This window comes from Gobio gobio (genome assembly GCF_949357685.1).
Source record: "Gobio gobio genome assembly, chromosome: 25".
NCBI lineage: Eukaryota > Metazoa > Chordata > Actinopteri > Cypriniformes > Gobionidae > Gobio > Gobio gobio.
In genome coordinates, this window is record NC_137121.1 from 23958170 (window position 1) to 23974064 (window position 15895).

Sequence of the window (15895 nt, forward strand, 5' to 3'; positions counted from 1 at the left end):
CAAGTATCCAGTCAGGGAAAGTGTTTTGTAATTAAACCCTTTATGTGGTGATATGTAATTCATGTATGTAAAGCATATTTAAATTTGATCACAAGCAGAATCTCAAACAGTAGAAAAATACTTCCTCATTTCTAAGTTACTACTTTTGAATTTCTTTTAAAACTAAAGGGAGAAAATATGTTAATTTCACTGGAGATCAAATATTAAGTATTTGTTATTGAATAAAAAAAATAATAATTAAAGAGGCCGTTGCAAACATCAAAGTAATCCCACAGCAAGCGGTAGATGTTTTCTGGCTGTCAGCCACACACACACACACACACACACACACACACACACACACACACACACACACACACACACACACACACACACACACACACACACACACACACACACACACACACACACACACACACACACACACACACACACACACACACACACACACACACACACACACACACACACACACACACACACACACACACACACACACACACACACACACACACACACACACACACACACACACACACACACACACACACACACACACACACCCTGTGGCTCTATCGCTCTCTAGTGGAAATACATAATAAATGCAACACACTACTTGCAGCTGATTTACATCTTACAAAAGGCCCAAAAATTTGGGTATACAAGGTGGGGGTTTACCAACTTTTTGATGTCAAATACGCTCAATTTCGCGATTCCCTTGCGAAGGACCTCTTTCCTAAAATACAAAGGCTGCAATATACTTAATAAGAATAATTTAGTTTAAAAAAAAAAAAAAAATTACAAAAAAAAAAAAAAAAAAAAAAAAAAAAAAATATATATATATATATATATATATATATATATATATATATATATATATATATATATATATATATATATATATATATATATATATATATATATATATATATATATATATATATATATAATGTATAATAAATATTAAGTGTTATAATATTAAGTATATAATATAAATACATATAATGTATTCCTTAAACGTTTACAGTACTTAAGGCAAAAAAATCAGTTAATAAATAATTTAAGATCATTTTATAATAAATAAAAATTATTCATTTAAATAATTAATAAATAGCATTTATTTGTATAGTATTTTCACAATAGTGGTCAAAAGCATATTTTTAATCTATTTTTACAGTTTTTAATATAACATTTGCAACTGATCCCCTAGTACCCCTTGTAAAAAAAACAAATAAATAAATTAACTTTTTTGAAAACTTAAGGCCCTTTAAAAATGTATACAATCATATATATACACACACACACACATATTATATATATATATATATATATATATATATATATATATATATATATATATATATATATATATATATATATATATATATATATATATATATATATATATATATATATATATACACATAGTAATAAATAAATAAATATATATAATAAAAAGTCCAACAAAAATGAAGCCGAAATGAATGGTTTTGTTTTATTTCTTAGTATAGAAAAAAAGGGTTGAAAAGTACAAGTGTGTTCTTTGTGCAAAAACCTAAATGTGCCATTATCAGTTCACGTTATTGCTTATTGACTTTGCTGTGGCTAAATGGCTGATTTAGATCTTACATACGCTCTTAAAAACAAAGGTTCTTCATTGGCATTGATGGTTCCTTAAAGAACCTTTATTATCCCTGGAACCTTTCCATTGCACGAAACATTCTTCATAGTGGAAAAAAGTTCTTTAGATTATTAAAATGGGTCTTTTAAGAACACTGAAAGTTCACTGAAAGATTCTTATCTGTGAAAAAACTCATTTTTGGAACCTTTATTTTTAAGAGTGTAGTTCATGTTGCAATCCTTCTTAATGGAAAACACATGGTTATTTCCAGTCTAAGCAAATGCATGTTTACTCGATGCCTGTCTCTAAAGCTGCAGCAGGGTAGGGACTATAGTCAAGTCCAGGCACAGGAGATCTATGTCTGGACCTGCGCAGAGCTCAAGTTCTTCTCGTAGTCCTTCTCAGACTCTGTCGGGATCGTCGACTTAATCGTCTCCACCGCACAGGCTCAGCAGGGCCTTCTGGTAGTCTCCCTTTGTGTGCTCCTGAGAACATTAAACAGATACAAAGCAATGCATATTTAGAGGCTCCTCAATATCTGATCCCAAAGGATCGGTTTTCTATGGAAGCTTGTTTCAGCCACAGAAAAAAAAGGTAATTGCGACTTTTTATATAAACTTGATATAAACTTGCAGTTGCAATAAAAAGGTCAGAATTGTGATATAAACCTGTAATTGCGGGAAAGTAAAAATTGTGAGATTAAAAACTCATAATTCCGAGAAAAGGTCAGAATTGTGAGATATAAACTCGTAATGTTGAGAAAAAAAGTCAGAATTACGAGATATAAACTCATAATTGCGAGGGAAAAAAAGTAAAAATTGCGAGATATAAACTCATAATTCCGAGAAAAGGTCAGAATTGTGAGATATAAACTCGTAATTGCGAGGAAAAAAAAGTCAAAATTGCGAGATACAAATTCGTAATTCCGAGAAAAGATCAGAATTGTGAGATATAAACTCGTAATTGCGAGAAAAAAAGTCAAAATTGCGAGATATAATCTCATAATTCTGAGAAAAGGTCAGAATTGTGAGATATAAACTCGTAATTGTGAGAAAAGGTCAGAATTGTGAGATATAAACTCGTAATTGCGAGAAAAAAAGTCAAAATTGCGAGATATAATCTCATAATTGTGAGAAAAGGTCAGAATTGTGAGATAAACTCGTAATTGTGAGAAAAGGTCAGAATTGTGAGATATAAACTCGTAATTGTGAGAAAAGGTCAGAATTGTGAGATATAAACTCGTAATTGTGAGAAAAGAAAAGTCAGAATTGCGAGAAATAAACTCATAATTCTGAGAAAAGGTCAGAATTGTGAGATATAAACTCGTAATTGCGAGAAAAAAAGTCAAAATTGCGATATATAAACTCGTAATTCCGAGAAAAGGTCAGAATTGCGAGATATAAACCCGTAATTGCGAGAAAAGATCAGAATTGTGAGATATAAACTCGTAATTGTGAGAGAAAAAAAGTCAAAATTGCGAGATATAAACTCGTAATTCCGAGTAAAGGTCAGAATTGTGAGATATAAACTCGTAATTGTGAGAAAAGGTCAGAATTGTGAGATATAAACTCGTAATTGTGAGAAAAGAAAAGTCAGAATTGCGAGAAATAAACTCATAATTCTGAGAAAAGGTCAGAATTGTGAGATATAAACTCGTAATTGCGAGAAAAAAAGTCAAAATTGCGATATATAAACTCGTAATTCCGAGAAAAGGTCAACTTGCGAGATATAAACCCGTAATTGCGAGAAAAGATCAAAATTGCGAGATATAAACTCGTAATTCCGAGTAAAGGTCAGAATTGTGAGATATAAACTCGTAATTGTGAGAAAGAAAGTCAGAATTGCAAGATATAAACTCATAATTGCGAGGAAAGGTCAGAAATGTGAGATATAAACTCGTAATTGTGAGAAAAAAAAAGTCAAAATTGCAAGATATAAACTCATAATTCAGAGAAAAGGTCAGAATTGTGAGATATAAATTCGTAATTGCGAGGGAAAAAAAGTCAAAATTGTGAGATATAAACTCATAATTGTGAGAAAAGGTCAGAATTGTGAGATAAACTCGTAATTGTGAGAAAAGGTCAGAATTGTGAGATATAAACTCGTAATTGTGAGAAAAGGTCAGAATTGTGAGATATAAACTCGTAATTGTGAGAAAAGAAAAGTCAGAATTGCGAGAAATAAACTCATAATTCTGAGAAAAGGTCAGAATTGTGAGATATAAACTCGTAATTGCGAGAAAAAAAGTCAAAATTGCGATATATAAACTCGTAATTCCGAGAAAAGGTCAGAATTGCGAGATATAAACCCGTAATTGCGAGAAAAGATCAGAATTGTGAGATATAAACTCGTAATTGTGAGAGAAAAAAAGTCAAAATTGCGAGATATAAACTCGTAATTCCGAGTAAAGGTCAGAATTGTGAGATATAAACTCGTAATTGTGAGAAAAGGTCAGAATTGTGAGATATAAACTCGTAATTGTGAGAAAAGAAAAGTCAGAATTGCGAGAAATAAACTCATAATTCTGAGAAAAGGTCAGAATTGTGAGATATAAACTCGTAATTGCGAGAAAAAAAGTCAAAATTGCGATATATAAACTCGTAATTCCGAGAAAAGGTCAACTTGCGAGATATAAACCCGTAATTGCGAGAAAAGATCAGAATTGTGAGATATAAACTCGTAATTGTGAGAGAAAAAAAGTCAAAATTGCGAGATATAAACTCGTAATTCCGAGTAAAGGTCAGAATTGTGAGATATAAACTCGTAATTGTGAGAAAGAAAGTCAGAATTGCAAGATATAAACTCATAATTCAGAGAAAAGGTCAGAATTGTGAGATATAAATTCGTAATTGCGAGGGAAAAAAAGTCAAAATTGTGAGATATAAACTCGTAATTGTGAGAAAAGGTCAGAATTGTGAGATAAACTCGTAATTGTGAGAAAAGAAAAGTCAGAATTGCGAGATATAAAGTCGTAATTCCGAGAAAAGGTCAGAATTGTGAGATATAAAGTCACGATAACCTGCGGAAACAAGCTTTCATAGTTTTCCACCTTGGTATGCAATAGTTAGAAAACAATATTACAGGAACGTACAGCAATGGTCTGGTACAGAGACTTCCCGTGGTGGGTCTTGAACTCTTGTCTGATCTTCTTGAGGTCCACCTCGCATCGGGACACCATGATCCGGGTCAGCACCTTTTCATTCGCTCCTTTGCTCTAAAAGACACAAATACGCAAGATTAAAAGAGTAGCGCACCGCCTGATGCAATTCTACTGCAAGACATCTGAAACATCCACAGATACATTACAGATGAACTTTTTAATACTTTCTTCCAAGTCCATGAAAGAATAAAAAAGTGTTGGTAGATGAAACGTATTTTACCTTCATGGCCTCTTGCAGTCTGTTGGCGAAATACAGCTGTTTGTTTTCAAAGCACTGAACTGAGGAAGAGAAGATGTGGAAATTAGATTCAGCTGCTGGGTTAATAGTAGCTTTCTGACTCATAAAAAAACCATTTGGATTCGACTTAAAGCCTTTTCTAAAGACTTTTGTGGCTTTTAATCAAAGTCTGTAAGTTTTAAGGCCATCTAAAAAAAATTCAGACCCCAAACTTTTGAACGCTAATGCATATGCTAAAGTACAGCTAAAGGTTGACAAATTTATTAACACACATAGTTTAGACATTAAATATTCACTTTGTCTTCCTGCAAAATGAGCCAAAAATATTGATGATTGTGAATGAAAAAAATCCTCAAACTTTAAATACCACCTCCATTTGATTAGCATTAGCAAGTAGCTAATCATGCTTTTGCTGTGTTTCTTTGGTCTCACTAATGCTTATACTTTATTTCCTGTTCTAACCTTAATTTATTAAAGCAAGTGCTTGAAATCTAGCAATTAGAAATAAATAAAAAAAACAGATGAGCACTTTGCCCTATCCCGTCCTAACTTCCTGTTTCAACAGAATATACTGGAAGGAAAACTGAGCTTCATGTGGTCTTCAAAGCAAAGTCTCACCCAAGGTAAGGAAGGACTTCTCCAGATCTCCTTTCACCTCTTTGCGGATGCTCTCCTGCATGTCATATGGGCTGTAGCTCTTGTATCTGTCAAACACTGTAATATAGAAACAAAAAATTTGCATTAATTATATGTGTGCTACTATCTTATGAGATGCAAAAAGGGGTTTTAAAGGCTCTCAAACCTTTCTGGAGGTGAGGAACGCTTCTCTCAGACATGATGGAAATCCAGCACTTCACATCAGTGCCTTTCCGTTTGACTCCAGCCTCATACAGGGCCTGCACATTATATGAATATAGTGACATTTGCAATAAATGTAAATAAATAGTGTATAAATAAATATGTAATTCCTCCAAATCAACAATTTATATATATTATAAATAAATGTATATATTATTTACATATAATATATTTTATAAATAAAAATATACAGTATATAATATGTTATAAATAAATGTATACTTTTTTAGTTAGTTAATATTTACTTAAAATAAATGCAAATATATAATATATATATATATATATATATGAGATAAACCACAAGAACTTACTCTGGCATCGTCATCGATTTTCTGGTAGTCAATGACGGAGCTGGGTTCATCTCTCTTGGTCTGATGTGCGATGGGGTCATGTGTCCATCATGTGAAATTACAAATGATATGTTAAACAAATCCTCAGGATCTTAATTCAGATGATTAAATGGTTCCACATACTATTTAAAGCACATGAGAAAAGTTTACCCCACCTGAACCAGAGCCAATAGAAGTTTAGCAAAGTCTCCTGAAGTATCTCCAGCCACATCCTTCTCCAGGTCCTTCTTGAAAACTGTGAGAAGGCACGCAGGTTTATATCACAACCACATGCTACTAATAAGTGCACTTAAATACTCCCATACTCACATTCCTTGTAGACTTTCTTAATATCAATGAGCTCATCACTGCTTCGAGAGCAGACGATCTCAATCAGAGATTCTTCATCTGTTCCAAGACCCTGAAAACACAGATAGAACCATGACTATGTAGATTTCACTCCCATTTCTTCGAAAAGTCTTTAAAGAGGCTATATTATACCCTTTTAAAAAGTCTTTATTTTGATGTTGTCTAGGTCTACTTGAATACATTTTCATTCTTGAAAGAAAAAAAAACAAAACGACATTGTTGTAGCACCTCTCTTCCCAGTCTGTCAGTAACGCTGTTTAGTTGTGCTCTGTGCTCTGATTGGTCAGCTGGATCAGTGTTGTGATTGGTCAACTGCTTTGAGCGTGTTTGGGAAATGTCACTATAACCGTGAGTTTCAACACACTACTCAACCAGGCCTTGACATTTTTTTTCATGTATGCCTTAAGCAGGAATTATTTAAATGAGGAATATTGTGATGTGTTCGTTCCCGAAAGAAAACTCAAAGCGTTTCAGGCAGTTCAGAAACAGTGCGCTCTGATATAGAGAACAACTCCCTTTGGAGTGACTTTGTGCTTTGTAAATTTGCAGACTCAAACATTTGGAGCCCCTAAAAGGACATGGTGATGGAAAAAGCTTTTTCGTTCTCTCTTTAACAAAACATTTGTGTTCTTTGTGAACAAAATTGTGAGCAAAATCGTAATTGTGCGCAAAATCATAATTGTGAGAAAAGTCAGAATTGCGAGATATAAACTCATAATTGTAAGATATAAACTCGTAATTACGAGAGAAACTCATAATTGCGAGAAAAAAAAAGAGTCAGAATTGCGAGATATAAACGCGGAATTGGAGGAAAAAAAGTCAGAATTGTGAGAAATAAACGCGGAATTGCGAGGAAAAAAGTAAGAATTGCGAGGGAAAAAAGTAAGAATTGCGAGATATAAACTAGTAATTGCGGAAAAAAAGTCAGAATTGCGAGATATAAACTCGTAATTGCAGAAAAAAAGTCAGAATTGCGAGATATAAACTCATAATTGCGGGGAAAAAAAGTCAGAATTGCGAGATATAAACTCATAATTGCGGGGAAAAAAAAGTCAGAATTGCGCGATATAAACTCATAATTGCGGAAAAAAAGTCTGAATCGCGAGACAAAAAGTCAGAATTGCGAGATATAAACTCATAATTGCGAAAAAACATCAGAATTGCGAGATATAAACACGGAATTGCGAGGAAAAAAAGTCAGAATTGCGAGATATAAATGCGGAATTGCGAGGAAAAAAGGGCAAAATTATGAGATATAAACTCTTTATTGTGAGAAAAAAAGCCAGAATTGCGAGATATAAACTAATTGTGGAAAAAAAAGTCTGAATTTTGAGATATAAACTCAGAATTGCAAGGAAAAAAAAGTTTCTCAGGGGAATGCAAACATTTTGTGAGCAAACTCAAAAACATTTGCGAGAGAATGCAAAAGCATTGACAATTTTTCCTCCCATCTCTTATTTTCTTCCTTCTTCATGTCCCTTTAGAGGCTCTGTCCAAATAGCAATATTACACACTAAAGAAAATTGAAAATGTAAAAAAGCATAATAGGTCATCTTTAATGTTCACCTTGATGGAGGCTTTGATTTCAGAGGCATCATACTGGGCTGTGCTCTTCATGAGGCCCAGGATGACTGTTTCCAGTTGGCCAGACAGCGCCCCCTTCAGGGCTGAGATCATATCCTGAAGAAGTGTGAGGAATGAGCATTATTACAAAAAAATGGAAACGGTTACATAAAGTATATCGTATATATACTGACCTTCTTGGCTCTCTTCTCATATGCAAAGGCAATTTCTCGCCGTTGGTTGTATGTCCGTTTGGTGAGAACATCAATTATGGTTTGCTCATCCACCCCTAAAACAAATAATTTATTTTTTTAAATTTAAAGTGAACTTTGCCATATAAAAATATCATGTAAAACAACTTTTTTTGTATAGTGATTTAAAAAATATCATGTAGATATATACATTTCCATATTATATTGATATAAATCCCATATATATATATATATATATATATATATATATATATATATTTTTTTTTTTTTTTTTTTTTTACCTTAAATTAAATGTTTAGAAATTCTTTTGACTATTATTTTAGATATTTTTGGAATGTTGAGTAAATTTAAGGATGTTACATCTTGCAAAATCTTCGAAGAATAATCTTACAAGAATATTAGTAGAAAGTTTCTTAAGCGGAATAGAGTACAAAGCCATTGAATGGGGGAATATGGTTGCTGCAATCAGGCGTTGGCCTGAAAATGTTCCACATGCGGTTCAATCCCTTCCAGACAGGATGATGACTCACTTCTACCACTGCTGCCCATTGTGGCCAATTTTTACTTCATTACGGGGCACAGCACACAAACATAAGGGGCGGGTCAAAGCCCACGACCAACCTTGAATGTCTATTGTTTGTTTAATGGCTCACCATCATCAAATTACAGGCTTGAACAAAACCGATGGTACAAATGCATCTGTTCCCCTTCACATGACATCATCATGTTCCAGTAGAGGGCAGCGGTTCAGCTCTCTTACCTTTAGTTTTGATAGCGGTCTCAATCCTGACAGCATCCTTATCTGGATCAAAGTTAGAAGCTGGCACCACAGTAGGGTAGGTGGGCTCCCCCTAGGGTGGAAAAATGTAATAATGCCATAAATAGATGGTGCACACGTGAAAAAAAAAATAATAATAATAATAATAATAATAATAATTCTATATAAATGTTGTAACATATAATAATATTTGTAATTGATTTATTTTTTTCATTAATTTACTTTATAAAAATGGTTATATATTTTTTGATTATCTATCTACATATATAAATACATGTATGTGTGTGTGTGTGTATATATATATTTTATATTATATATATATATATATTAGTTTTGATTTATGTAGTTTTAATATATTTTGTATCAACATCTTTATTAATATTTATTTATATATATAATAATAATTTATATAAAATATTTGTTAAAAGTAGTTTCATTTATATAATTATCACTATATGAAATGTAATTTATAATAATAGTTTACTAGCAAGTATTTTTTTACTAGCTAGCTATATTTACATAAAAAATATTTATATACATATATATATATTTATAAAACACATTTTTAAATTAATATTGATATATAAATTAGTTTTGATTTATGTAGTTTTAATATATTTTGTAACTTATATCCTTACTCATATTTATTTATATATAATATTAATTTATATAAAAAATTGTTAAAAGTAGTTTCATTTATACAATTATTACTATATGAAATGTAATATATAATAATAATTCTGTTTTATTTGCATAGTTTTATTATATACAGTATATGAATTTGATCAATATTTATGTATATGGGGGGGAGGGGTCATTACATGATCATGTGGAAAACTGGAAGCTTGCTTCTGCCACGGAATAAATAATTTTTTTAGCAAGTTTACATTTCACTATTCTGACTTTCCCCCCTCAGAACTGCTAGAAAAAAGTCCGAATTTCAGGATATAAACCCAATCCACTGGAAGATTTTTGTTTTCTCACAATTCTGACTTTATAACTCTTTATGACTTTATAACTCACAATTGAGTAATTCTGAGGGGGGAAAAGTGAGCATTGTGAGAGTCACAATTACCTTTTTTTTTTATTCAGTGGCGGAAACAAGCTTCCTAATAAAATGGAATAAAAAAGCTTGTATGAAAACTTACACCACCCATCTGCAGAGTCAGCTGCCCTAAGAACTCAGAAACCAAAGACATCCTGGACTTCCTGTGGAGAGCAGCCACACCTATTAATTTCCATGATATTTTGCTTTATGTGCTGGATATTGAATGACCAACTGATTTACATTGGTTTTCTGCTACAATAAGTGCACAGAGAGCAGTCTCTGTCTTCAGAGAAGACTCTGAGTGTCCCGTCACATGCTTCAGAGAGTTATGTAATGCTGAATAGCTCAGAGGGCATGTTAGTTCACAGGGAGAACAGCACTTCATTTCCCCATCTTGTGTTTAGAAAAACTTAGTCACCTCCTCCTTCCACAGTACCCCATGAGTCATAAAACAAAGCATTTCTAACATATACAACATATTATCAAGAAAACAGACTCAGAGAAGGATCAGGTATACTACAAGAAAAGTCAATTCTGGTTTGATTTCTGCCTTTTTACTATTTAAATCATTAACTTTCAAAGTTATATTTAATGCCAAAACCCCCAAACGCTTGACAAACATTCTTTAAAAAAAAGGGGGGGAAATGCAACAAATTACACTTAATGTGCAGCAGTTGCTATGCAATTAGACAACAACAAGACCAGTAAACAGTCATTTCAAAAACCAGCATCTGGTAAAACCTAAGCAAACAGACACACCCATGAGAGTGCATGCTGGGAAAATTCTTTAAAGCAAGCGAGGCAGATCTATCTTTCTCTCAGCCATGTCTCACAATGGTTAATGTTGTAACACAAGGCTGTAACCTGAAGAGTCTCTTTTTGTTTTGAGAAATCTGTTGATGTGCATGCCAAATTGCTAATGCTAAAAGAAAAAGAAAGTTTAGCTTGACATATATTGTACTTCTAACCTAACACATATAGTTTTTGTTATTTTAAAAAGTGCCTTAATGAATACAGAAGTACTAAAGAAACAAGATTTGTACTTACTTTAGTGATCAACAAATCTCAGATGCTGTGCAGAACAATCCCAGCTATGGAGTGTGGGATGGGTGTGGTGGTTAAATACCAGAGGCGGGCCAGGAGTCTCGAGGTCTCGTCCTCAAATGAAGGTGGGCTCCACCCCGCCATGACACGCCCCTCTCACTCTGTCCAACTCATCACGGTCTAAAGAGAACCTCTTAAGAGTATGAAAGGAAGTAGGAAACTGTGGCTTATGGTTTCTGATCTGAATGAAAATTAAGGATGTGCTAGTAAACCATTTGTTAAGTGGTGACTTCAAAGTCTTAGAGTCTTAAAGGAATACACTCAAAATGTCTTATACTTATCAAACATGACTTTCTTTGTCTTTGGTGACAAGTGTTGCCAACTAAAACGTAAAACTAGGGCTGGGCAAAAGATAGATTTTTCGATTAATCGTTTTTTTTTTTTTTTTTTTTTTTTTTAAATGTGGTCGATTCAAAATCGATTCTCAAAGGCAACGAATCGATTTTTTTTCCATATTTATTTCCGCAAATATTGAACTTAAGATTAACGTAAATCTAATTACTAGTCTTCTCCACTAGATGTCAGCCTCTTATTGGCCTTGCGCATGTTACAAAGGAACGAGAGGCAAATGGCGGCTTCCGGTGCGTTGTCGACGTTTGTAATGCTGAGGTGAAATGCTACAAATCTGCGGAACCATTTGATGAGACATCACCCAGACGTTGCAACACCACCACAGCCGAGCACACAACCAATAACAGGACCAATAGTTAAAACCTAATAGCTTATATTATAAACAGATTTCCTCATGTAAAAGTTAGTCCACATAAGTTTGTTGTTCGCTACCACGGCAACTACTTGTGTCCAGGTATGAACGTGCTTCTTGTGTATGAAAAGTAACTGCACACATGACAGTCGGCAAAATCGCAAGAAAAGCTTGCCGTGTACTGAAAATTGCTGAAAATCATCCAATATCCTTTTTATGTTTTACAATAAATGTATCAAAATATCCATAAAAACAAAATTGTATAAAATACATTTTTTAGAATAAAGTTGCATCAAAATTGTATTGTATTTAACATAATTGTATGCATTTGAAATATAGAGATGGGTTCTGTTTTAATGTACCCAAGTATACCTAAAATAAAAAGAGTTTAATATACAGTTTTGTGGCTCTTAATTTCTTTTTAATTACCCACTTGTAAACATATGTTCACGGTTCTTTTTTTTATAAATATAGTATTCGTATTAAATCTATATTCAATGAGTTGAATCGAGAATCGAATCGAAACATCTGAATCGATACCCAGCCCTACTTAAAACCCATCTTTGATCACTAAAATTACATATTTAAATGTTTTTCCTATGAAAAAATATCTTCATGCCTTAAAATAGCTTGAATGTAACTCGACACCCTTGCTTCATTTAGTACATGGATTCATGAATATGCAAATGAGCCCTGCCTCCACTCACTCACACCAGCTTAGAGATCCACTCGCTCAACTTTACTGAGGTAAACGCTGCACAATGGAGCTCTTTACGTTGGAGACATAACGGTAATTAAAATGATTAGCCTTCGGCTTGACTATGTTATCAAGCAGCTAATGTGTTACTAATGTTACACAAACCATGTTCCCGTTCGTCATCTCAGAGTCGCTGCCTTCTAAAAATCAGCATCCTTTTGGTATATGCACACCCAACGCAAAGTTAACATTCGCATCGCCTTACTCGCGGGATAACTTGTTTTTCGCGTCACTCGTGCGAATAAAAACATTGCGTGATGAGTGTTTTCACGCACATCATCGACAACATTTCTTTTTGCCATTTTTTCCCGTCATCAAACATGTTGGAGATAACAACTATAGCTGCTCTGTATCTGTTGTAGAAGTCCCAAATACAGCAGAAAGCCAAACAGTGATGTGTCTGGGTTCACAGGACCATCCAGAGGCACACACAACTCTGTGAATTTCACCGTCTTCTCCAGGAACTGTGCCTGGATGACAGACACTTCCAGCTAACACCATTAGAAGCGCTTTGAACATCATAGAACATCAGTGGAGAAAGGCATATAGTTCATCATAACATTGTGATATACATCATATTATATATAGCTATATTGCTAAATCTACCTGATGTTTCATACCAACAGAAAAATATACCAGGATAAACTGGCTTCTCTTGAGGCTTCAGAGAATAGTTAATGATATGCTAAAGTCCGCCCACATGTTGACGTGATTGGTTACAAAGTATTTTGTGAAGTAAGAAACTACAGTGATTTTAAACCGTGTTTTTGAGACAGTCTTTTTTTCACTGCAGTTTTAAGGAGAGAATACTCAGCAATGTTGACTTATGAATTTGCACATGGTTTGGTTATATTAAAAACACCACATAGACATACAAACATAACTTTTTTTCAGCACAGGGATTACATTTTCAGTAACTGAAATCAAATATTAACAATAGATTATAGATCACAATCGCACATTTTGCCTTCAGCTAACTGAAATAAGTTTAAAGGGGTGATGAATTGAGAAATCAACTTTCCCTTGAGCCTTTGATATATAAAAGTTCATTGTGATATAAGAATATCCTGTAAGTTTCGGAGCTTAAAACGTCCTTGTTAGTCAAAGAAAAGCTTTTATAGACACCAGGCCCAGAAAACGCTCTATCTCAGAATATGTCGACCATTGACGTCATCATGTGGTGAAGCACCGCCTCAACAGATAAATATGTACGCCTGATTCTGTAGCCCCTCCCACCGACTTGTGGAGCTAAACGGATCGTGCTACCGAGCAATAAACATGCCGAAGATAGCAAGATATTGCGCTGTGCCTGATTGTGGAAGAATACAGACCCTGCATAAGCTTCCTTCGGATTCTAATATTGGGAATGTGTGGTTGAACTTTATTTTTAATGAATATCCAGCTTACGTGGGGAGTATGAGCAAGTATGTTCATTTCACCGGATTCGTTTGTAAACAAGAGACTGGATTTGAGGAGACAGGATGAAATTACATGAATGAATGAAGCAACACACTAATGTGAGTAAAACATGTTTTTATATGTGATAGTATTGCGTTGTTACAGATCAAATACAATGTTACATTTTGTGCATGTCTAACTAAACATAACTTACCACCGTCACAGGGCTCGCAAAGCCCAACGTCCAGGGGCTATGTGTTTTCCAGACGGGGTACCAATACGTATCATCTTAAATAGTGAAATAACATTCCTTTCTTAATGTGCGTTGTTCACTCTCTTGACTTGATATTTGAAGGAAAAATACAATCGCGGAAGTTTTGATCATGCTGTCTGCGATTTACTTGCCGTGGGCGTATATCTACCGATCAGGCGGGCCAAGTAATATAAAATAGCTTTCATATTAATTGCTGGTGGATGAGAGATAAATAATTGTGTTAGTTTGATAAAGACCTTTTGCGAGCCCTGTGGGTGAATCATTCCGGTTGCCGTTTTCCCACATGCTTTCAAAACAATGCCTCACGCGTACTCTTGGGGGAGCTGAAGCTCATTAAATATGCAAAGCTTATCCAATCATAGCAGTGGGCGTTTACTTCCAAGTCTTCAGTGCGGAATGCCCATTGCCCCGTGTCTTGAGAAAGGCTCAAAACCAGGGCAGAAAATAGCCTAATACTTGTTCAGTTATTGAATGTAAAAACCACGCGAACATCACAAATAGACCTCAGACAACAGTATAAAAAAAGCCAGTTCATGACACTACTAAGGGTATGTTTAAATGACAAGGATGTACTAAAAACTGAAAAGTTTTTCCTTTGTGTTTTTCGTGTACAGATGACACTGTCCAAACAATCCCCGTTCACACAGATCCGCGAAAACGACTAAAAACTCTGTATTCTGCCGCCAGGCCAGTAGGTGGCGATGTCACTTTGTAAAGAAACACTATACGCGACTATAGACTGAACGCGTAATATGCATGCGCATGACGTCGCCGTTTTCACAAATTTGCGTTTTTGTAATTTATACAGAGATGATAATGGTATTGTTCTCAAAAACGTACACTTCAAAACCCGTTTTCAAAAGTTTGCGCTTTTAGGCAAGTAGGGTTCAATGTTCTTTAGTATTAAGTATAAAATAAATATGACAAATACTATATATAAAAATATAAATCAATAATACTAAAATATAAAAATTAGACATGAAATGAGGCAAATGGATGTGTTCAGATCTACACAAATACTAAAACCCCCTTTTTGACCCAAAGGTCAACGCATGATGATAATGCAAACAACTGAGCTCTTTCTCTAGTGGGTCTTGTGTCAGTTCATAATATTACACCCTGGGCAAGAGCACATGAATTTATGATTCACGCTCTGCTAAACAACTGTGTAGATGATATGATTATTTTAAACACACCTGCCAGCAAGGTGAGAGCAGATTATGAAACCGCAGAAACGTTTAGTTTAATGATCACAACTGAAGCTAAGAGCTAATTGGAGCATCATGCTCGCAAATGCTCAAAATTGCACAAACAAAACACAAAATTGTTGTGTTAAAATTGAAAAAGGACATTTTTATTAGATATATAGCGTGCTGTCACTAGTAATAAAGAGTTGTATGACCCCAAAAGTCACAAAACAATGAAATTAAATATTGTTTTTGGCATTTTACTGGTCGATACAACCGTCGTCTTGGATTTTTTA

At 34.1% G+C, this 15895-nt stretch overlaps 1 protein-coding gene across 2 annotated transcripts; it reads right to left on the minus strand.

The window, feature by feature from the left end:
• Window positions 1-1472: 1472 nt before the first annotated feature.
• anxa2a (annexin A2a) lies at window positions 1473-11480 on the minus strand. 2 transcript variants are annotated; one of them, XM_079809258.1, is made up of 13 exons: window positions 11224-11480; window positions 10277-10337; window positions 9111-9201; window positions 8333-8427; window positions 8142-8255; window positions 6537-6627; window positions 6383-6462; window positions 6189-6248; window positions 5822-5915; window positions 5638-5733; window positions 5002-5060; window positions 4713-4835; window positions 1473-2106 (listed from the first exon to the last, which is right to left on the minus strand). In XM_079809258.1, exons 2-13 carry the CDS (start codon window positions 10325-10327, stop codon window positions 2047-2049), a joined length of 1014 nt encoding a protein of 337 aa, XP_079665384.1. In that variant the 5' UTR covers window positions 10328-10337; window positions 11224-11480; the 3' UTR covers window positions 1473-2046. The 2 variants fall into 2 exon arrangements, with proteins under 2 accessions (XP_079665384.1, XP_079665385.1); XM_079809259.1 differs by having other exon boundaries at window positions 10277-10356; window positions 11224-11271.
• Between the last annotated feature and the right edge of the window lie 4415 nt (window positions 11481-15895).

Coding starts and splice junctions, on each gene's coding strand:
- anxa2a (XM_079809258.1), bottom strand. CDS start 10,327: ATGTCTTTGGTTTCTGAGTTCTTAGGGCAGCTGACTCTGCAGATGGGT. Junction 5,061..5,637: donor GAAGTCCTTCCTTACCTTGG/GTGAGACTTTGC, acceptor TCTCTTCCTCAG/TTCAGTGCTTTGAAAACAAA. Junction 2,107..4,712: donor CTCTGTACCAGACCATTGCT/GTACGTTCCTGT, acceptor TAATGTTCTCAG/GAGCACACAAAGGGAGACTA.